This window comes from Glycine soja, chromosome 6 (assembly GCF_004193775.1).
Source record: "Glycine soja cultivar W05 chromosome 6, ASM419377v2, whole genome shotgun sequence".
In the NCBI taxonomy this organism is placed as follows: Eukaryota; Viridiplantae; Streptophyta; class Magnoliopsida; order Fabales; family Fabaceae; genus Glycine; species Glycine soja.
Window position 1 is genome coordinate 1907445 of NC_041007.1, and position 25790 is coordinate 1933234.

The 25790-nt window shown below is 28.6% G+C and overlaps 1 protein-coding gene across 1 annotated transcript; it reads left to right on the plus strand.

Annotated features, from left to right (window-relative positions):
* The first annotated feature begins 14177 nt into the window (after window positions 1–14177).
* Window positions 14178–14892, plus strand: LOC114414599 (auxin-responsive protein SAUR50-like). Its single transcript, XM_028378909.1, has one exon. It carries the CDS (start codon window positions 14265–14267, stop codon window positions 14565–14567), a length of 303 nt encoding a protein of 100 aa, XP_028234710.1. The 5' UTR covers window positions 14178–14264; the 3' UTR covers window positions 14568–14892.
* Window positions 14893–25790: the final 10898 nt, after the last annotated feature.

Genomic DNA, 25790 nt, shown 5'->3' on the forward strand with positions numbered 1-25790 from the left:
ACATGGGTAGCCTCTTTTGAAGACTGAACCTGTGATAACATGAACACAATGGCCCAAGATTCACACTTCACATTTAAGACTCGTTTTAGCTATCTATCTCATAACTTCACCGTTCAGAAAGGATGGCCATAAGGTTTTCCCCCACTATCTTAATTACGAGCTAGTCATGGCCATGGATACGGAAATTGAGTATTCATATCATATTATGCAAATTGCAACTTAGATGCAATTGGACAACAAATTTTACATAAAGAGAAAGAAAGAGAAATATGATGTATAATAAATGATGTTATGCATTTTGTTTTAAAATATGTGATGAGTGACTATATATATCATCAAGTCAATAGTATGAAAAAATATATGTTACAAGAGATTAATTTCTTAAATAAATATTTTGATGGAGAATATTTTTTTTTAAGCAATGATGGAGAATATTCTAAATTCACAAAAAACAATTATGTGATGAAGAGAGAGAGAGATAAAAAAAAAATGTAACATAAAATTATCCAATGCATGCAGTGGACGTCTTCCCTCCCCATAAATACTAGTTTACGTGTTTGGAAATTAAATTATGAGAGACCATAAGTATAAGATTAGTAAGAAATTTTGATGCTTTCTCGGTCCACTTATTTTTAAGTGAGAATTGAAAATGTCATGAACCTGGCTCCACACACATGAAAAAGAAGACGTCATGATTTAGACAAAAAAATAAAAAGAAAGTGGGGGTAGGGGGTGGTGGGGACCGAGTTATGTAGAGCAATGCGAGTTAGAATTAATGGGTAAAGCAATATATGATGATCACATGCTATGCCTGTTCATAGAGATACACACGTACGTACAATGAAGGTACTGGACACTGGTTGAGGGTGTGTGCATTAGAGATATCGTCAGTACCACTGACTTGTAAGTGTTGGCCTTAGAACATGGGCATGAATGAATGATGGTTATTCTGCAGAAAGAGCCAACTCCAGAGCCCAGTACTCCTTCTCATTTAATGTTTTCTTTTCTTTTTTTTCTCGACCAATTTATTATATCTGATTGCGACCCTGCTGCTTTCCATTGCTAGTGCTCTGCCGCAACGTACATTGTATTTGTAGAAATACAGGACCACACCCCAACCACTCCTTTTTGCAAGCTAGAGATTAGGGAGGGATGTGACGATGTGAGTCTTCCACCTTACACTAATTTCTTTCTTTTTTATCATCTAAAGGCTTAGTCATCAGGGTCAGTTATATATATAAAAACAATGTATTGCTGAATTTGTAGTCTCAATACATGATATAATATGCTATTAATGTAATAGTATATATGCTCACGACCTCAATGCAAGAATTAATCAGGAAAACGCACGACTCTCTATCACGATTATGTTATATATTGCCCTTAACGTTAAGAAAACAAAAATGGCTAGCTAGCTCCTAACTGCACGAAAACAAAAACAGCAACTTTTAGGGGGTAGCTCCTGGCTGCACCAAAATAATGAACACCCGAATCGAACAAAGTCGGGTTATGTAGAATAGAACCGAAGCAATCCAACCAACTGAACCATGTCGTTACAGACTGTCATAAGATTACAGCAACCCGTTAGTTTAACTTCATAATCATTTTACTTTTAACGAGTAAAGTACAATTATCTTTCAATTAGATTACAGCTATTTCTTTGAGAAAAATTTAAATATTTTTTTTTCAATCTAGTTTGTTTTCCTTCATAAAATCCTTTGAGTAAATGACAATATACTTTTTAACAACCTTGCTAGTTGCTACAAATTAAAACTTAATGGGAGATGTTATTTGAACATCCTAAATTTATAAACATTTCATTAATATTTTTTTATTTATTTTTATCTTCCTATCACATCATATCATTAATTTTATGAGTTAATTATCTCTTGTCTCTTCTTATATATCTCAGAGTTTCTACGCCACAAGACTCTCAAAATCATTTTCCAAACTTAATGCTTGGAATTTGTATTCAGCCCATTGGACATAATTAATTAAGGGGTTTATTATGGATGAATTCATCCAACTATATACACTCTCGATTTGATTATCCTTTCACATAAATATGTTTGGATACAGAGTATATTAGAGTGACAGATAAGTGAAGATAAACTTCTTCAATTTTACTATAACATAAAGTCATTTACTTGAGGATTTTTAAAAATATAAGGAAAAAAATAAGATAGTCATGTAAGATATTTTCATTCTTATAAATATTCATTCCTTATTCTTTTCAAATAAAATAAAAATATGGCTAGAGGAAATGAAGACTTTTACCTACTCGGTGGTCGTTCATTTAAGGTATATGAAGTATTAAAATTAAATAATTTTTCACATGGAATATCATAAGTAACTATTTTAATGGGTTTTTTAGGGTTAAATAGTAAAAAATATAAAATAAATAGCGAATAAACGCTACTGATTCCGTTTTTCAACTAACCCATTGCCATGACAAGTATGGGCACTCAACCAACCTTTTTATTTCTAGTTAAGAGTGACTACAGGTTAGTTGGATCGCATTTGATAAAAATATAAAATCTGAATCAATTTCGAACAAGATAAAAGAACTGGAAAAACAGAAAAACAATTATTGGTTGTATTGACTAATCCGATATAACGTGTAATAGAAAATAGAATGGACTGATGCTTAATTATCACCGTGTCTTTCGGTCAAAATAATTTGTATAAATTTTAAGATAAATCAATGGTCTATAAACTTAATTTTGCAAAAAGAAGGGTTTAGATATTTTCACAAACCTCATTTTGTCCTGAAAATTTGTTTGCAACAATAAAATAAACATGCACCCACTATATCATAGCTTTTAAGGTTCAACAATGAATACTAATAGGTTAATTTTAAAAACGTAAATGTTTACTGAGTGCTTTAAGAAACTTAAACTATAAATAATTTTTTTATTGGAAGATGAAAAATTATATTTATTGTGATCTTTTTATGTTCTCTTATGATTTATGCAATAAATATTTTTTCTATAAGAGTACTAATTAGTAAGACTCTTCTAAAAAATCAGGTAGAAGAGTTTCGTAATTAGAGTAAAAACCAACAAATATTTTGAACATGTGATTTTAATTCTGTTTTTAAATTTAATTTAAATATTTATACAAAAATAAAAAGCATATTTAATAAGAATTATAAATAGGTACAAATTATTTTATCAATTATTATTAAAAAAATCTTATAAAGCATATAATTTAATCATCTATAGTCAATTAAAATATATTATATCTTCGTTTCTTATAATTTTATATTAATTAATTAATTAATTTTCATTTTATACATAAACTTGTTATTATTAATGAATGTTGTTATATTTTATTAAAATTTAAATCTAAATATTATGATATATTTGATTTAGAATTTTATGTGTATAATGAATATTAGGAACCTATAAATGATGTTTTATTTTTAGTTTTACAGTGTTTTATATTATTATTATTATTATTGGTTTGGCCACAGTTCAACCATATTTTAATTATTGAACTCTGAATGATCAGATAGTACTAACTTTGTCCCTATTTAATGAAAAAGTTCCAATTATCCCGTAATTATAATTCAGATTGGATTAGATTAATCCAAATGAATTGGATTGAATTCATAATTACCTCTAGGCTCTATCACTTGGTGAGGCCAGATGCATTTGCTCTCTTCGTTTTTCTTGACAACTTTGCAAAGAGACGAAAGTTGACTTACCTGTTAGCATTTGAAGGATTAAATGCTCCTTTCTATTAAAAACTATTTTAGTCGAGATATACTCTAATAAGTTGATTTCCCATTCATTACAATCATCTATCACTTGAGGTAATATATAGATTTTAAAATAATAATTACAGTAATTGTTATTAAGAAAATAATATACTTTAACCAAAATATCCGTATTGAGAATTTTTTTAAACAAACCCTTGAAGAAATATCTTTACAAGTAAAATGGTGATGTTACGCTGGACAGTGATAAGTTTTATCGAAATGATGATTTTTTAGAATTTTGTAACCCGACTCATTATATTATTTTTGATATTAATAAAATAGTTCTAAAAATAAAACAAGAAATATTAATTGAAAAATACTAGGTGTAAGTGTACATCTTAGAAATAACTTAGAAATTTTCTTTTAAACACACACCGAAACAGGGAAGAAATTTTCTTAAAGGAAAAATTGTCAGATTACTTTATTTTATTCAATTAGTTGAAAAACAGGTAATTCGTGGCCGGTGCTTTTAAGTGTCTTTTTTTTAATTAGATGCAATTGTAGTAATTAACCATCATGTTAAAAAATTATTAAATAATAATTACTTGTGATTAATTTTTAAAGTAGTTGAAGAATAAACTAAAAAATCAAATATGAATATGAAATGAAATAATTATCTTTATTAATAGTTATACATATTTTAATAATTTGCATGACTTTGACTGCAATTCAGCCGTCTGTTATTTATTAGACGTGTAAACATTAAGTAGCTAGCATATGCCTATTTGTCTTTTATTAGTGTTATTCGAATTCGTGCATCATATTTTCATACATTTTCTTTGATATTTACATCTCTTGAAAAGAAAATTTTAAAAAATATGGAATGTAAATTGTTATCTGTCTTTCTCCTAAAAGTAAAAATTCCAAGAAAAAAATTGTAATATAAAATACTTGCGAATTCTTCTAACGAATGTTACATGAGTATTGATTAATTTAAATAAAAATATTCATTAAAAAATACAATAATGGTGCAGTGGTAACTTTTCAAATATAATGTCTTTAAAAAAAATCATTTTTAATATTCTTAACCAATGACTTAAAAGCAACGGTTTCCATAATTATATTTTTACATTTGTATTTTCCTTTAATTACTAGTTTATAAATTTTAATGTTATTAAATCACAAATTTGTGTGATCTTTTGTCATATGGCACGTAAGCGTTTCTATATTAGTTCTTATTGGTATTTTGAATTTGATACAGTATATTATAAGCTTAGAATGGGTTAAATTCACCTTCCTAGCTCGATCTAATTAACCCCTTTGATAGAACAAAAGAGTGGGGAAATGCTGGAATAATTTTATATTCACAAATTAAAGGTGGTCCAATTGGAGAGGGAGTGGCTGCTGCAATATCTTAGAGAGCAGGTTGAGAAAAGAATAAATTTGGAAGAGAAAGAGCATTCTGTTTATAAATTCTCATTATTCAACTCTAACAAAAATACATAGGGACTAGAAATATAGAGCTAACTGGTTAAGCTAACAAATTACTAAGCCAGTTATACAAGTAATAGAAAATAAAAACAGAAAACTAACAAATTACTAAGCCAACTGTACAAAAAATAGAAAACTAACATAAAACAGAAAGCTATGCTAGCTAATAGCTTGCTGTTAAAACAGAACTCAACACCCCCCCTCAAGCTCGAATGTAAATGTCAAGCATTCCTAGCTTAGAATGAATATGGTTGAAGGGACCAACATGTAAAGACTTGATGAGTATATCTACCAATTGCTCATGAGTTGAGATGGGAAGAAGGTGAATCATACCGAATTGAACTTTATCTCTCACCACATGACAATCCATTTCTATATGTTTTGTGCGTTCATGGAATACAGGGTTTGCTGCTATGTGCAGGGAAACTTGATTATCACAATATATAACAATTGGTTTAGGATGCTCAATATGAAGATCCTTTAATAAGAAAGTAACCATTGTGCTTCACAAGATGCTTGAGCTAGAGCTCCATATTCAGCTTCTCATTATGATCTGGACACAATGGATTGTTTTTTACTCTTCCAAGATATTAGGGAGGTACCTAAGAAGAAGCATAAACCTGTTTATGGATCTTTGGGTGTCAGGACAAGCTCCCCAATTTGAGTCACTGAAGCCAGTTAAAGAAGTGGAAGATGAAGAGGAGAAAAACAGGCATTTTCCAACATTTCCTTTGAGATATTTGAAAGTATGTGTTGCAGCTTGCATATGGATATCTGTTGGAGATTGTAAACATTGGCTCAATCTTCCAACAACATAGTAAATATCATGCCTTGTGTGAGTAAGATACAATAATCGCCCCACAAGTTTTCTATAAATAGTTGGATCAGAGAGAGGCACACTAGAGGATTTGTGAAGTTTCAGTGTGGGATCCATAGGCGTGGAACAGGGTTTGGCAACAAGTAGACCAGTGTCTTATAGGAGATTAAGGCAATATTTTCTTTGAAACAAAACAATACCTGAGTTGGATTGGGCTAATTCAAAACCAAGGAAGTACTTAAGCATTCCAAGGTCTTTAATGCTGAATTTTGCATCCAGGGAATGCTTCAATTGTTGGATTTCAGCAAGATCAGTGCCAGTAAGCACCAAATCATCAACATAAACAAGGATAATAGTGAGGCCAGTGGGAGACCTTTTAGTGAAAAGAGAATAATTTGCCTTAGATTGTTGGAATCCTAAATCAAGTAAGGTGGAAGTAAGCTTGGCATTCCATTGTGCTGGCTTGCTTTAAGCCATACAAAGATCTCAGCAACTTGCAAACTAGAGCTAGATTGTCAACTATCAAGCCTGGTAGAACCTTCATATATACCTCCTCATTCAAATCACCATGCAAAAAGGCAGTGTTGATATCAAGTTGATGGAGATGCCAACCCTGTGAAGCAGCTAGTGATAACATAAGTCTTATTGTGGTCATTTTCACAACAGGACTGAAGGTTTCAATGTAGTCCAAATCAGCAGTTTGTGTAAAACCCTTGGCTACTAATCAAGCCTTGTGCTTGTAAATGGATCCATCAGCTTTGAACTTGACTTTGAAAACCTATTTGTAGCCAATTGGCTTTTTATTGGGAGGTAAAGGAGTAAGCTGCCAAGTGTTAGTCTTAATAAGAGAAGATAATTCAGATTGGATAGCCTGTTTCCAACTTTCATGACATATAGCTTCCTTAAAACTAGTAGGTTCAGATTGTGAAGATACATTAAATGTGAAATGTTTGTGATGGTATGAAAGTCTATGGTAAGAAATGTAGTTAGAAATAGGATACCTGATGGTAGAAGACACTGGAGAGACTGAATTGTGAGTTGTTGAAGAAGTTAGAGAACAGTGGCAGTCTTTAAGGTATGAAGGATGTTGTTTCTGTCTTTGTGATCTGCGGGGAGAGGGTTAAGGTAAGGCTGATTGATGGTGTGGATCAAGTGTAGGGTTTGATATTGGTATCTTAGGTGAGGAAGGGTCTGGTGGATGAGGCATATCAAGCAGAAATCATATGGAGATGATGGAGGAACATGCTTAACAAGCTATGTGGAGTCAGCAGATGGTAGTGAGTGACTATTCAAGTAAGGAAATATATTTTCATAAAAAATAACATCCCTGGAGACAAGAAGTTCTCTTGTTTTGAGATAAAAAAGTAAATGACCTTTGACACCTGATCTTACACCTAGATAGACACATTTTCTTGCTCTGGCATCAAACTTCTTTTTTGTTAGCCTTTAGTGTTGAGGCATAACATAAACATCCAAATACTCTTAAAGTGTTAATGGATGGTGCGTAATTGAATAGAATCTCATGTGGAGATTTCTGACTTAGAAATTTAGTTGACAATTTGTTTATTATATGAACACCCTGTGAGATAGCCTGTGTCCAAAAAAAATTTAGGCAAATTAGCATGAAAAAGTAATGCTTTAGCCACAACAATAAGGTGTTAGTGTTTTCTCTCTACAACCCCATTTTGTTGGGGTGTCTCCACATAAGAAGTTTGATGGAGAATACCTTGGGAACCATAGAAATTTTGCAAGGCAAATTCAGGGCCATTGTCTGATCTAATGCCTTTAACTTTGACAGAAAACTGAGTTTCAACCATAGATATAAACTATTTAATATGGTTTGAAACTTCTGATTTTAATTTCAGAAAAATAATCCATATGTATATGCTTTTGTTATCAACAATGGTAAGAAAATATTTATGACCAAGCAATGAAGGGTGAGCATAAGGACCCCATATATCCATGTGCAACAAATCAAAACATTGTGAGGAAATAGTGATGCTGTCAGGAAAAGGAAGCCTTTTTTGTTTTGCAAAATGACAAGTGTCACAAGGGTTACAAGAGTTTGTACAATCAATGGAAGAGTACAATTTATTCATTTTGACAAGTTTATCATGAGAGAGAGATGTCCTAACCTATTATGCCAAACATTGCATTTATTAGAAGGAATGGTATTGATGTTACAATTATAGGAGAACTGAGTTGTTGGTGAAGATAGGATGTATAAGCTAGCTCTCAATTCAGCTGCTCCAATCGTCCTCAAGGAGGAGTTGTCCTGTATGGAACAACCAGTAGGGTGAAAGTTTAGACAATGAAGGTTGACAATTAGTTTTGAAACTGAAATCAAATTAAATGTGACAGAGGGAATATACAAAACATCAGTAAGGTAAAATTAATCACTAAAATGTATGGTTCCTACCAAGTTGGTTTGAATTTGAGATCCATCAGGTAGTTTAACAAGTATAGGTCTTATTTGTTTGAGACATTGAAAATTAGTTTTGGAAAAACACACATGATTTGTAGCTCCACTATCAAGAACCCAAGAGTTTATATTGGAACTATAAACATGAAGAGTAGCACAGATTATACCTGAATTATCATTCTTATGAGAACTAACTAACTGATTAGTGGTGTGAAAGGGAAAGGCTTGAGAGGTTTGTCGCAACAAGGAAAGAAGAGACTTACGTTGCTCTGGTGTGGAAGCTACAGATGAAGCATTTGCATATACCTCTTTATGTCCTAGAGATTGTAGATCATCTTCAATTTCTTGATCATCCATAGAATACTGGTTGATAGCACCTCCTCTATGCAAGTGAGGAGGGTAACCATGTTTCTTGTAGCAAGTGTCTATCATATGACCTGATCTGTTACAATAAGTGCACATTTTTGTGCTTCTGCCTCTACCTCTTCCACCATATGTATGGCCTCCACGACCTCTGCCTCTGCCATAAGTACCATTATTGGTATCCAATTGAGCAAAAACTCTAGAATCATCAAATTGAAGAACCAAATGTCTTTCTTGTTGAATGAGGATAAAAAAAAACTTTGTCTAAATCTTGAGAATATTCCAGATATTCGATGCATTCTCCATCCACATGATAGTTTGCAAGATTTCTGGATCAAGAGAATGATGAAGTCATGAAACCACTAAGGTATTACAATGATCCCATAGAGTGAAATTGGGATCATTAAGAGCACGACGAGACAAAGAACCATCCACAAATTTGACCTTTTTCTTGGTCTTTAAAGCAAGGAGCATTGCACGCGACCATGAGTGGTAATTTCCACCATTGAGAACCTGAGCAACAATCCCCACACCAGGATTCTCATTTGGATGAGTATAATAGGGACTCAACAAGTTTGTAAGAGCTGCATTATTGACAACAACATTGTTCGCAATTGGGTTAGCATTTTCAGCCATGATTAACCAAGGAAGAAGCTTGAAGAATTGCAATTCAAGATCAAGAAAGTGCAACAACAACAATGGTTGTAAGAATGATCAATCAAAGATCACAATGAAAGAGAAGATTTCAATTGATACCATGTGAAAAGAATAAATTTGGAAGAGAAAGAACATTGTGTTCATAAATTCTCATTATTCAACTCTAACAAAAATATAAAGGGATTAAAAATAGAAAGCTAACTGGCTAAGCTAACAAACTATTAAGTCAGTTGTACAAGTAACGGAAAAAAAGACAAAAAACTAATAAAATATTAAGCCAGCTATACAAAAAACAAAAAACTAACAAAAAAACAACTATACATGTTAAAAACAGAACTCAACACAGGTTTTATAGTTTCAACCGTAGTAGCGACCTAAGAAGAAAGAAAGTACAAGAATCGTACGCGAATATTTACTATTTTATTTGTATGAAGCATGGTATTAAACTTATCATCAAAGAAAACCAAGAAGTGCCTCAATAGATCTCCATACATATTGCTTTTTGTATCGACAAAAATGTTACCTTCGAAGGATAGTCGTATGTATGTATATATTGATCGATGCTACGATCATTTGGGTAGTGGTGGTCATTAAAAAACATATCAATTGTAATAATAATGCAAAAGAAAAAATGAAATAGAAGGGACATTAATATATGACCGTTGTCCCCTTTAAGAAATTTTCTCCCCTGTTTCGGTGCATGTTTAAAAGAAGATAGAGGAAAAGACCGTACCGTAAAAAAAAAATGCTAGCAGGAAAGTTCAATGCAAGCATGTGAAATCCTGCATTCATCTGTCAACTCATAAACCCAACAAGCTGCATCTGTTTGTACTCTCAACTCATTAATTCTTCACCTTGCACGCTGGTGGATCGATTTTATGGTCCAATTAGGGATAATTGTACTCCTCTCAGCTCAATTCTTAGCGTAATAATTAAGTGTTTTAGTCTTTTTTTTATTAAAACAGTTTTATTTTAATAATTTATACTATTAATGTCGGCACTAAAATTGGTATAAATTATTGAAATTAAACTTTAATTAATAACACTGCGGCTTAATTTTGTGGACGATGAAATGGCTTCTGACAGTTTAATTTTGGAAATTTCTTTTTCATCCGTTAAATTTTACAATGCCAAAAAGTTATAAAATTTCATTTAGTGGAATGATAACTAGTTAATGAAAAATGGAGTCATTTAGCCGTAAACCTAATAGTAGTAGCCTAGTAGGTGTCTAGTAGGTGTAGTATTTATAAATGTACTGTAACTGATCATCACTCAAGTTTATTACCAATCTGATCAGAGTAAAAACAGTGAAAATTAGCACCAGTTAACTGTTAAGAAAACAGGAGTTAGCTTTTTTTATTTATTGATGAGCATAAGAGTTGAGGTTTAATAGTTTTATCCTCTCGGGTTGACCCTAACACAAATATAACACGTGAAAATTTAGGTTTTTCTTACTGAAATATATTGATAAAGGGGAACTAAAAACTCCTAGGAAAATTAATACTAGTCATATCTACCAATAAGACATTGACGATAAAAGCAGGAGCTACATCAAAAATACAAAACGGACTATTACTGTTTAACCCAACCTTAGCCAAACTCTCTGCAAGTTTTCTTGTCTCCGATCCATACGTTCACATAAAAGTTCCAAAAAAAAGTGTTTCCAATCTTGAACAAGTTTACAAATTTGGTAAACCTTATACACTACAGATTCGAATACTTCCCTCAATAATTACAAAAAATGATTAATACATGCTCCTGAAATCTACGACTGATCTCACACATGCACTTGTTCTCCTTTCTTAGACTGATGGTGTGACTTAATTCATAATGAATGTGTTAATTAATGTCTTTCACATTTCTAACACTTTTAAAATTCTCAATCTCCGATTCTTCCGAAAAAATTAAATATGACTTCCAAGGAGCCAAACGTTAAATTCCGACAATTTACAATATTTTGAAGTCTCCCACTCCGGTTTATGTTTTGGAATTTTGACATTTTTTTCAATAATATTCCTTTTATTATAATTATTGTACATTTTTTATATATCAATATTTTTTGTTCAATTTCAGTCTTTATTTTTTCTATTGTTAATAATTAAGCTCCTTTTTTAGTTTCCATCTACATAATTTCATGTTATTTAGGTTTTGATTCTTATCTATATTGACACTCATTCATGAATGTCTCTTAAAAAGTATACACATGTGGCGACGTATTGTTGGTGATAATGACCAAAACTGAAAAAAAATGAAGATAACTTATAAAACAAGAATGATTAATGAATCTACGAAAATCCTAATCAGTGGTCGAGTGTGTAGTGAGAATCTCAGCTTTGAGCAAGAAAATGGAAAAGTGTGAAATGGCTCGAGAGCAGGGGACAAGGCAAAAACTCTGCAATTTAGGCTCTGCATCTTTCATATTCAAAATATGAAACAAAAAAGGCAAGGAAGCATGTACGGATACGGACTACTATTACATTACGGCCTTTGAATTACTGCACTGGAGAAAGGGGTCGTGTTACACGGGTACTTCAATTCTTGCCGTTGGTTTGGTATACAATCAATGATTCACCTTTTCATTTCATCTTAATTTTAATGCAAAATATGGACTTCTTCGTAAAGAATAGCTGGTGGTAAACTAGTTAAATAGAAACATAGGAAATTGCGGGGATGCTTCTTCGTGTAAGACTTTTACCCATTGACATTGACAACTGGAAATATAAAGGACAAAATACATTTATTCTTTCTCAATTTTATTCAAATTGTACTCGATATGTCTTTCTATTTTTAATCTAATATTATTTTTTTGAATTATTGCAAATTAAGACAAGCATGGGTTCTAAATTAAGAAAGGTGTGTTAATAGAAAAAAGAAATACGGTTATATTAATTGATAAAAATCATGTAGGACAAATTAAAAGAAGAAGGATATTTCATGTAAAATCACTATTGAGATAGGGAATTTCTGAATTTGCATGCTTTCAATATATTAAGAACATGCCAATATATGTTAAGAGAAAAGAATCGTGAACACCCAAATAATACAAAATACTCAATCTTTTAGAATTTTGATTTCTGTGTAACTTAAACTAGCTTACAAAGTAAAATTGGCCGATACTTACATATGATATTTTGGTCATATCACACTCGTCAATATGATATTTCTAACACATTCCTATCATATTGAGTACTGGATTTGAGCATAAGGTTTGTAAGGTTAGTTTACAGGTAGAATGATAAACTATCCAATAACAATTGATGATAGCATGTCAATAAGTGAATTAATATGTACAATAACAACTAATACCATAAACTCTAATATCATATTAAAAAAGAAATTAAAATTATAACGTGTAAGAGCGTGAAAAAATTATTATTATATTAAAATTTAAATTTAAATTTAAATCGACCTCAAAATGTAACTCACAAGAGAAGGATACTTTCACTTATATATACAATTTTCACCTTATGACTAATCAACAGAGAATCTTAACACAACCAAAATCTTTCATATTTCTTTTTTTCTTTCTTTATCACGTAAAATTGGTAATAATCATATTAATTATTAATGTTTTTTTTTCTTTCTCTAGGTGTCTTCATCAGGTGTCAAAAATATTTTTCCTAAGGATTTTTTTTCTTTCTATATGGTGTTAAAAGGAAACATTGGAAAATGGAAATTGCTGGGATGCTTCTTGTGAGAACCATACGTAACGAGTAAATTCACGAATGGATAAATATCATGTTGAAAGTTGAAGAATGGCAAGGCAATGGGACGACTGACGAGAATTTATATATACTTTCAATGTATGTCAAGAAAATCACAAGAGATGTCAAGAGAAAGAAAAAAAAAATTCTATGTAATGTAGGTAATAATTAGTTTTGCATTTACTAATGTGTTGTTCACTTGTTTGAATGAAGAGACAAAATATAGGGAGAATATATTTTAAAGTTTAATTTTGTTTCCCGTTGTTTCAAATATATATAAATCAATTGTCCAAGGGAGTCAAATTAGACTCAATTTAGTTAAGTAAAATTTTAAATTTTAGTTTGTCAAAAAATTAATCATTAACAAAATCAAAAAAATATTTAACATCAATAATATGATGATCTAAAAAATTAATTTTTTTCTAGAAATTAAACAAGGTATTCTCATATGCAGAGCCAAAAAATCAAACTCTTATTGGTTAAAAAAATACACTTAGGAAATCAAAGTATTTTTTTTAAAAAAAATAAATAAATAAATATAATGAAAGTAATTCTATAGACATTTTTTTCTTTTTCATTTTTTATATTTCTCCTAAAAATATGGATACATCACATTACTAAGTTATCAAAGAAAAATTAGAAAATATAAATTTAGATTGAGATATGTTTGGGAAAAAAAATGTTTTATGAACATTAAAGTGAGACAATAAAACAATATTTTCTCTAACTTTGAAATGTATTTTTAAGTCATGTATATATGTATATATAAAAGAATAAAATATTAGTAATTAAAAAGAAATAATGTATAAGTTCACACATAATAATCTGAATTGGTTGGAATAATAAAACTGTAAAGAGGGGCCAAGGTGTCTTAAAAAAGGGCAACAAAGGCAAGTTTTTAGCTCCCTCGACCAGCCATAGGCCCCCAAAACGGCCCTAGGTTGTCCCCACAACCCCACATGACTCTGTTTCTCAATCTACCGCTTACTGCCCAATGCTATCGATAAATAACCACCACATTCTCTTTTCCCTTTCACAGCAAACTCTTTGAAACTTTCTCTTCTCTCCCACGCCTCTTCCACACGCCAGCCACAATCCACAATAATAATGGCTTTGAGAAAATCAAGTAAACTTCCTCAAACAGCACTCATCAAGCAAATCCTCAAGAGGTGTTCGAGTTTAGGGAGGAAAGATGATCAAGGCCTCTTGGACGTGCCAAAGGGTCACTTTGTTGTATATGTTGGAGAAAACAGAAGCAGATATATTGTTCCTATTTCCTTCCTAAGTCGCCCTGAGTTCCAAACACTTCTCCACCAGGCTGAAGAAGAGTTTGGCTTTGATCACGAAAAGGGTCTCACGATTCCATGTGAAGAGGACGTTTTTGAGTCTCTCACCTCCATGCTCAGATGAGAAACTTGCCTTACCACGTATCGATCATTTTTCGTTTTCTTTTCTTTTTTTTTTTGAAGGAGAGGAGAAAATTAATAGCTCAAGATGAAGCTGCTTCACTGCTTCTCTTACTTGATTTTCTCCATTTCTTTTTCTTTATATATATGAGGTTTGTATTTTAGAGAGACTCTAACCTCACGGAATTATGGTTTAGATTGTAAATGTACTAGAAATTAAGCAGCATTTTTTCCCACAGAGGTGAACGATCGAGTAAATGTGCCCTGTTGGAGAACTAATTTAAATGATAGTATATATTATATGTTGAACTCTTTGGGTTCTTTCTTTCTCTCTTTTGGGTAAAATTATGCGTTTCCCTGCTTTGACTTCATCCGTTGATCGACACCTTCCACTAAATGTGCTCTATCCCTTTCAGCTCTGCAGCTGTGTCCTGTTTACACATATTAAAGAGGCTGAATTAATTAATAAGCATATGGATCTGCTTAGGTTACGTATGTCTTGTTTGACACACAACTTAAAAATCATTAAATAAAAAGTTTTATTAAAGAAATATTATGATATGTGTTAATAATATTTTTTGTGGTTTTTATTTTTAAATCCTTAATTAATGTCCTAAAAATATTTGTCATATTTTAAGTATATATATTGATGGTACAAAGACTTGTAAAATAAAGAAAGAATTATTCATTTTGATAATCTTTATAATTTTTATATTTTATTAAAAATTATTTAGTTTAATTTTTGTATAATACTTTTAAATCTCTTTTGATCTTTATTGTCATACAAATTTTACCTTTTAGTCTGTATCATTTTGTAATTTTATATACTTAAAAACCAAAAATTACTGGTACATGAATTAAAAGGAATAATTTTTAAGTATAGGAACTAAAATGTATAATGTAAAGTTTGTGCAAGCATAAAAATTAAATGAGTAATTTTTCTTATAATAAATAATTTAATTAGGAAAAATTTATTTTTCTTCCAGCGACTACATGATACAGATACAATAAACATAAAATTTATATAACATTTTTTTTGTTTATTTTTCTTTTTTTAACAGGAAAGGTTAATAGTTAGTTTATTAGTTTTTGTTAAAATATTACTTCCTTCATCTTAAAATAGGTGTTATCTCAAAGTTATTTTATAAGAAAAATTAATAATTAGATAAAAAAAATTAAAATCAAAATTATTATTAATATTACATTAAAAAATTAGAATGATATTTCCTTCATCTCAAAATAGTTATTATCTTAAGTTATTTTATATTAAAAAAACAGATGAAAAAAATGATAATTTTATAAAATTATTCGTATATTATCATTAATTCATTTTATATTTTATAACACATCATTAATATATGAGTAACAAATATAATCAATGTTATATTAAAAAATTAATATTTTATTTAAAAAATTAAATATATCACTTATTTTAGAAGAAAAAAAATGGGACATAGAATACATTACAGACGTATTATGATTAGTGTGGTCCACCCCAACGTTTGTTTGATCTCAAATGATAGATTTACTTTTATTTTGAGTTTTAACGGCTTCGTGTCTGGACTCTGGAATCTGGATAATATTGGCACACCCACTCGCACAGTTACGGCCGTTGAAAATTGAAACTGTACAGATCAGAAATCACTCTGTTTGGAGTATCACGACCAAACAAAGTTAGGAAACTCTAATTAATTTATGAAAAAAAAATTATTCATAATCTCTAGTTTATCCCCCAATTCCAATTAAGACTGAAACAGTTGGATTTTTTTTAATAATTAAAGTAAATCAAAATTTTCACATAAAATAAAATCAATTTATCTTGATTTTTTAATTTTTCATAAACACTCGTGAAATTATAGAGTTTTCATTCTTACCTTAAAATGTTTTAAGAATAATATTACGATATTTTTTGTTACACGATCGAACACAAAAAATTTCACGATTAAATATTATGAGATTTTTTTCTATATTTTTAATAATTCATAACATGATTGCGTATTTATTTTAATTATTTTTTCCGTGCATTTCTTGTTATTCATTTTCCATGCAACGCAGCAGTTCTGTAAACAAAACAGAAAAAATCCAAACTGATCATTGTTGATTCGATATACTATTTTTTTTTTTTTTGACAGAAGATTCGATATACTGTTAAGTTGTTTTTTTTTTTTTTTTGACGATGATATACACTGTTAAGTTGAAGTCTTTAGAAAAGTGATGAACATAGAATTAGAAAGGCACATGCAGCAGGCTTGAGGATTTGATTTGAAATTGAAGGGTCCCTTGCCACACGGAAACCATACTGATAGTGTAAAGTAGCAGCAAATTTAAGTGGCCCATGCTTTCTTTCACTTTAACTTGCGGGCCACCCATGATAACTACCATACCTACAGGCTACACTGTTAGCAATACCCCCCCTGGTTTTAATCTGAGATTAAATCAAATTTTATAAGAATAAAATAAAATAATAAAACAAATTATTTTTCAGAAGTTAAAACTACAGTATTTTATATACTTTCATTTTTTTATTATAAAATTTCACATTTAATTTTTCTAACTTAAATATATAAATTAGTTCTAACTTATGAAAAAAAATAGAAAAAAAAAAGGCTATTATAACTTCTTTTTTACTGTAAAAAAATTTATTTTTTTTTAAGAATATTATAACTACTTGATTCAATAAGCCTAATTATTTTTGTGTATAAAAAAAACTGAGCAAAGCTATGAGTAGTGACGACTCCAAAAACCAGGAGACTATTTTTTTCTCTTTGTTTAAATGTCTAATTTTAATAAATAATTTTTTAAAAAAATATCTACTATTTTTAATTTTTGTATTCATTGGACAAAGAAAATAAGCAACTCAACCTAACCTATCCAACAAAAGGATAGAACCAAACTAAGGGGAGGGGATGTAACAAAGGATGACTTTAACTTTATTTTTACATATAAAATTGATAGTAATTTTTATTTTAAATGATGATAAGCATAATCTCATACATTGCATCCCAACCTCCTACCACTAGAGGATTTTACACTAACCAACATAATATATACATGAAAAGTTTCACGAGTAGGGGAAAGAAAGGGTTAGGGCCCTTGTCCGCTCCTCTAGATGTGTCCATGGTTATGGAGTGTTCCTCTATAATAATACAATGCAAGTAGCTAAATCAAAATACTTTTTTATTTGTTATTTAATAATCTATGCGATGCACAACACAAGTAAACTTAAGAGAAAATAGGAAAAAAATAAAGGGTCAAGGAAAAGAAAAAGAACTAGGTAGGACCGAAGCAACATAAGTGAGGCTTAAAATAAAATTTATCGGAGATTTTTTTTTTACTTAAAATAAAAAGAGTTCAATGTTGGACATTTGTCAAATTATGTGAGTTTTTTTTTTTACTTTAAATAATTAATAACAAATGTTTTTTGTTGGTAGACTTATAACTTAAAGCTTTAATTATTCTATCATTTGAGTCGGCCTCGAGTTAGGAATGATTTTTTTTAAGAAAAAAAATCGAAATGTGACAATGAAGTTTAAATATGTTACCTTATATAAGTTACTATAGTTCTCACTTCTAGTCTAATCCTAATAATTTTAGGAATGGATATTATGGAAACAATTTTTTTTATTTTTAGATTTGAATTTAGATCTTCTATCACAAATTCAATTCACTATGTGTTGTTAAACGAGTCATATCCATTAAGTTTTGAAAATAACTTATTTATGTCGATTTAAGTTAAAGTCTTTTTTTTTAAAATAATATATATTTTGTGTACATTGAGCTAGGAATGATTTAAGTTAAAGTATTTATAGAATATGTTAAAATAAAAAACTATTTAGTTATATTTTATTATTACTGGAAGTATACAAAGCAAACAATTAAAATAATGCATAATTAAAATTAAAAAATTAAACACAAAATAGTAAAGAGTATAAACACCAAATTGTATCTAAGAATATTCAGAAAAAGGGCGAAGGCCCAAAATCCAAGAGTATCAAGTACCATTGTCAAGTTGTTAGGGAAAATATCAACATGATATATACATATAGCTTCTGATACGTCTTCAAGTACCATTTAGTAATCAAATTATTAATTTGCTTGTTTGGGAAATATTATTTTGTTTGTTTAAAAAAAGATTATTTCTCAACAAATATTCATTTTAATTTTTTTTATTAATAACCAATAACAAATACTTATTTAAAAACTATTAAGAATTAATGAAAATCAAATCACTATCTTATTGATGTAATCTTTTGTGTTATGCTTGGCACACAAATTTAAATTTTATGGAATAAGAACAATATTACATAGACGAGAGTATGAGTGGAGGTGGGACTACGTACGTCACATGATTTGTCTGGTGTTTATGATCTGATTTGCATTAAATCCGACGTAACCTATTTATTAAACCACTTTTTTCAAGAATTTTTAAAAGTATTAATCTTAGAAATTAGAAAACGTAATAATTCCTTTAAAAAATGGAAGTAATGTAATATAAGAAAAAAATGTGTTAGAAACTTCAAGCTAATTGATAGTTTTGATTGCGTTAGGCAATACTTTGCCCTAAACATGACATTTAATAACACGTAATATACTAAAATCAATTAATTATTGAAGCTAGAAAAACAATACTTTGAAGAATTACTAAAATGAAAATAAATTATTAATTTAGGGAATTAGACGAAACAATTAAAAATTATAAAGACTTATTTAAAACTTTCTTACTCTAGGGACTTATACGACCACGCAATACATTTTTATGATTGTAAATATCTTTAGGGATCAATTCAATATTTTGATTTTATTTTCTTCCTCAAATAATTTTTTTGTCAACTAATATATATATATATATATATATATATATATATATATATATATATATATATATATATATATATATACATAAATGTTGTTAAGTAGATGATAGACGAATAATCTCAACAAATGTGTTAAAATAGGCATCACGAATAATTCTATACCCATGAATATTGACTCAAATTTATTCTGAATTTGGCAAAAAATATCTGTCTTGATCAAACACACGAGTATTGTATGAACAAGTGTCAAATTATACTTGTACCCATATCCGTATTGGTTAGTATTATATTTTTTTAATTTTTTTTTGTCATAACATGTATATACATAATATATATTAAAGATTTTATTGTTACAGTTTTTGAAAATATAAATCAATTAACTTAATAGTTAAATAATTAAATAAAAAAACTTTAAAATATATATTTAACTATAAATATATAATTGAATTCTTAATTGTTTTAACTTTAATTTCTCTGTTATTTATTATATTTATATGTTGTTTGAATTAAATTACAATTAATAACTTAATATATAATTTATTTAAAATATACAAATAAAGAAAAATTATAAAAAAAGAATGTAAGAGATTACCTATAAATATATACCTAAACCCAATAAAACTCAACGAGAATGAAAATTGCATATTAAAATTTTAAACTCAGTCTTTTTTATGCCCAAACCAGACTCATTGGGTTGTCATCTCTATGCCCAAACAATTACATAAATTGTTAAAGAAATTAAAATGCCATGTATCAGTTCATCAACTAATTTCCTGATTTAGTCAATTCCTCAAATTGTTTTTTTTCAACTAAAGAAATCTTGTTAAGTAGATGAAAGACTAATAATCTCAACAAATATGCCGAAACAACTATATAAATTGTTAAACAAATTAAAATGCCATGTATCAGTTCATCAACTAATTTCCTTATTTAATCATCATATTTAAAACGTATCTAATTAATTTTACGTTCATTTATATGAAATTTTTTAATCAGAATAGTTTATCTTTAAAATATAATTTCTAATGTATTTGTTTAAGTCTTAAAAAAATAGAATCTAAAATAATGAATTTTTAATTAGTTTTAAAAAATGCAGCAGCTTATAAAAAGGATGTAGTTATATATAATTTCCTTTTAGAAATTTATAATTGTAAACAAACAAAAAATAATTTATACTTCTCATAAATATTTTAAAACTAAACAAGCTTTTTAACATAGAGAAGATATACATATATAGTGTTTTGGATTGAATTATTAAAAAAATATAGAAGGGTTAGTCTCCACTCTCACAAGGTTGATAAGTTCACATGATCCCTTATTAACATGCCTACTTTATCATGTCGTCGGCCCCAAATTCTCTATATTATATGCATAGGTTCGAACTTTAAATTAGTAAAATAATAAAAATAACTTTAAAGCTTCAGCATATAACTAGGTTGTTTTCCCGCGTGTCTTTCTAACAAAATAATTAATGTGGATTCAGATCTTTTTCTGTTGAATTTAGCTTTTATGAATGGAGGATAAAGTATATATAAAATCATAATTATTGATTAAAAAATTATTCTTTTTTTATTAAATTAAAAATTCATTTTTGGAATTGTAATTAAATAATATGTGCATGTTAATAAATCTTAAATTTATTGATATATGAGATAATCATGATTGAGATTGCTTATTTTATCTTATTTTGAAAAGGGACAACCAAATTTTATTAAAACAAAGATTACTTATTTTATCTTAATTTTCTCACTATAAAAGAGATAAACATATTACCGTAGTTATTAAAAAAAAACATTTAAACATATTATTGTCATATCTCTCCATAGGAATAAATTTAGTAAGATAAGTCTTTTATTTTGTCATTAAAGAATGAGTATAAATTTAAACTCCTATTATTGCAATGAGTACAATTGAAGTTAGGGCACATATATTTATAGTATTTAACCCTTTTTTAATTTTTCTTTTCCTTAAAAATTGAAATTGGGACAAATAAATTTGGTAAAATATACTCTTAAAAATTATGGAACTTAATTTCATAAAAAGGAGAAATAATAGTTTTTTTTTTAAATAGAACCTAATTGCAAATTTTCCCTCCATTTTTTTCCCGCAAATTTTATCCCTAAAATTTCAAAAAGTGACAAATTTTAACCTTCCTTCAATTACTTGTTAAATCCGCTTATTATTTTATCTCACATTTTGCCTCCAAAATTTTATAATACTACGCATTTTATCATCATATTTTTAACAATATTACATATTTTATCATCATATTTTTAACAATGTTACACATTTTATCTCTAGATTTTTACAATATTGCATATTTGTCACTGTTTTTTCGTAGTCAACTAACGAATTTAACACAATTGAGGGAAGATTGAAATTTGTCACTCTTTGAAACTTTGGGACAAAATTTGTTATTAAGAAAAAAATTAACAAAAGTAACTTTTATAATAAGCTACGCACCCTAACACCTCTTTTATGCTCAACTAATCAATGTGTCCCTCGTTAAAAAGAAAAGTAATCAATGTGAAATAATAAAATAATTTTTGATTTAAAGAAAAATCTTTAAAATTAAAACTATTAAATAACTTTCACTTTGTTTTTTTTTTAAATTGTTATTTGATCTATATTAACTAGGTGGTTTTTTATAGGACAAGCGACAAAAGTGATTTATCGTGGTCATTAAACAGGTTATTCACATTTTTAGGCTCACTCTAGCAAGCTGTAAAGCAGGTCACTGTTCCTCTCTCAATGACTAAGAAAGAAAGGCACATTGAAGATTTGAAGGGGACGAATTAATACTTGATGGTTAGGTTGTGTAATCATCTGATTCTGATCGTTGTTGTGACGAGGTCTGATTCTCATTTTTCATACACCTATGCTGAATTTCCCTACAACTTACCTACCACTATTTTCAATATCCACTCGGTAAATGATTAACAATAGTGTTGAGAAATAATCATATGTTTTATGATATATGATTTATGTTTTTGTATATATGAAAACACATTTTTTAAGAGAATAATTTCTTAAATAAATATTTTAACCTAAAAGAATAAATCTTTAACTCTTAACTAAAAATACCTTAAAAAACTAGGTAAATGATTAACGGCTTTAATAATATAAAATATAAGGTTGATCTATGAATGGAAACGAGAACTTAAGAGTAAAGAAAAAAATTAAAAAAAATTACTTATTTAAAATTTTTCATTGATATTTTTAATAAAATTAAAGAAATAATATTTGGGAACTTTAATGGTATATACCCATATTTTGCGGGATGATAAATCATCTGGGATACAATCCAACAATTCGGACATTCCCAACCCCTTTGGTCAACACACATCATATCGTAATGCATGTATCAGTTCAAAACTTCACATGATATGCTCATGATGCAATGTACATGGCATATTTAGCATCGTCGACCATTGGATCTGATCTTCATTCCTTTGTACGTGCTTTCCCTCTGCTAGGTTTCAACTCCAATCACAACCTAAACCATTCGGATTGCTCTGTAAAAATAAATTAACTGTTACTTTTAATATAAGGACTTATTTATAATATTCATAACTTCAATTGTAATAGGTGGTTCATCTACACCGTTCATTAAAACAGTCATATATCTCACTGGTCTAACATGGACCACTTTTTATCTAAACCATGTTAAACGCTGCTTATTAATTATATATTCATATGTTTTTTCTTAGATGACAGACCATAAGTTAAGATTAGTTTTTAGTTTTCTATCTTAATTTTGTTGCTAAGTTGCAAAAATATGAAATAATACACATGAATTTAATTGAAATATTTTTAGAGTGTAAAAAAAATTGATACTGTCATCTTATCTCGGATTGTCATGTTATTGAAAATTGTTATAATTATTTTAAAAGTCACCTCTATAATAAATTTTAATTGGTTGATAATGTAAAAATATTTAAAATAAAGTGTATCAAATTTAAATTTTATTCATATATTTTTTTTTCCTGAGTTAGAAACACAAATATCTTATGTTAAATAGATCATGACTATATGAGGGTAACAAGATCTTAAACCACTGTGCTAATTTCATGAATTGTTGTGTGGTAAATATTTATTATTTTCATGGTTTCATTATATAATAATTTTTTGTCCAAATAGATTAAGTGAATTTCACAATATAAAATTGTGAACTTAATCTTCGCAAATCAGTCCAATTACTTAAGTTACGAGAAATAAATTATGAATTTATAAATTTAAATTTTATAAATTGTTTATGTCTTTTTTATTTCCTTATTTTTTTTTCTCATTTTCTTTTTATAAAACTAATATTTGTGTATGTATGTGTGCGTATGCAGCCTCGTGCGCACATTTAATATCTTGATTTCATTTCTTGTATATAATATTTTTTTGCTAACATCTTGTATATAAATGTATACTTTAAATAATTAACTTGTTTTTATTAATTTTGGTATTGAATTCAAAACAAGGACTCAAGGACTGGGGCACATGCTAGGGCGGTGGATTATATGTTGGGCTCTCCCGGTTAGGTTTCGAATTTATAGTAAAACGAAAGGTTTAAAGTCTTTTAGATCACGATTTGTTTTTTTAAAAAAAGCAACTCACTTTTACTTTAATGAGCTTTTAAGAGTAAAGGCTAATATATACTTTTAATTTTTTATTTCACTTTTAATATTATTTTACTTTTTTAAATCTTTTAAAAGGATTCACTTTTATTTTTTGTGTGTATATACGTTATATAAAGAGATCTCTTATGTCATCCCAATTAAATGTAGTAACGAAAGTTATTGATGTATCAAATGCAGTTTACACATCCTATGTGAAAGGATTATTGAAACAATTTTATTTACCTAGTCTCTTAAAATTTGTATTTTTACAAACAAAATGAACCATTTGGTCACTTGCTCGGGAACTAAGAAATGAAAGGAGAAAAGGTAAGCAAATTTGAAAGGTCAACTAAAAAATGGAGGGAAAGAGATTTACGATTTATTCTAACACTGTAGTAGAGAAGTTATGTGAGTTGACAAGAAAGACAGAAGAAGAGTTTTATCTAATTTGTTTCGAAGCATGGAAGGTATGTAGAGTCTCTTTATTTGATTTTTCTATACATATATATCTTTGTTGCATGCGTGCTTTGTGTTGGGGTTTTGTTTGGTTAATGGTGCAGTTCTGTACTACTACAATCGTCTATTTGTTTAAGTGATTTTCACAATATAATAATATGAATTTTAATCTTCGCTTACCAGTTCAATAACTTAAGTCACGAGAAATGAAATGTGAATACATAAATCTAATTTTTATAATTTTTTTGTGTTTTTATTTCCTTATTTTTTTTCTCTTTTTCTTTTTTATAAAACTAATATTTGTGTGTGTACGTATGTGTACGTAAGAAGCCTCGTGCGCACTTTTTTTTTTTTTGACAGAATCGTGCGAACATTTAATATCCTGATTTTTTGTATATAATTTTATGGTTTTTTAAGCATAATTTTATACTTTAAAAATAAGTATCTTGTTTTATTAATTTTGGTATTGAATTCAGAACAAGGATGACCACATGCCAGGACGGTGGGTTATATGCTGGGGTCTACCTGTTAGGTTTCAAATTTAAAGTAAACGCTGAAAGGTTTAGACCACACAAAAAGGGTTAAATATATTTTTTATATATCATCTAAGTATTGATCCATATTAGTTTTAGTCTTCTAAAAATAATTTTGATTACATTTTATACTTGAAATTTTCAAAAAATATATTTTAAATCTGTTATTTAATTCCATTAATATTTTCTGTTAAATATTAAGTACCCCCACCAGTTCACAAATGTTGTAAAAAATGTGGATGTTACTCAAACTATTATAACCAATGCAACTACTGATGTTTGTTCTAAAATCAGGTTCTACCAACAACAGGGGTATTATATGATTTTAATTTTATGTATTTGCTTGGGAATAATATAGTTGTAATCTGATTATTTTTTCTATTCTTACAGGGAACATTGGATGCTAATGCCAGAAATAAAAATGTAAATATTGGGACAACTATTACTGTAAACTTTTAATAGCAAAAATTAAGAGTTAAATAAATGACTTAAAAAAAGAATGTTAAATTTTCAAAGATCAATACAATGACTCCTTTAAGTTATTTTGTATGTATTTATAATTATAATTATAAATATAATAAAGAATATAGGATACCTGCTAGCATAATTTAAAAAGAAAACTTAACCGTCAATGGTTGTATTCTTTGAATTTTCCTAAATCCTACTTTCTTCACCAAGATTATAATTCATATATTTCAGATATTAGTGGATAATAACTACCACTTAACTGCCTATCCATCCACTAAAGAGGTAATCACAATCCTATCAACTGAGAAAATATACTACTAGAAATAAAGGATACATGACAGGTAAAAAG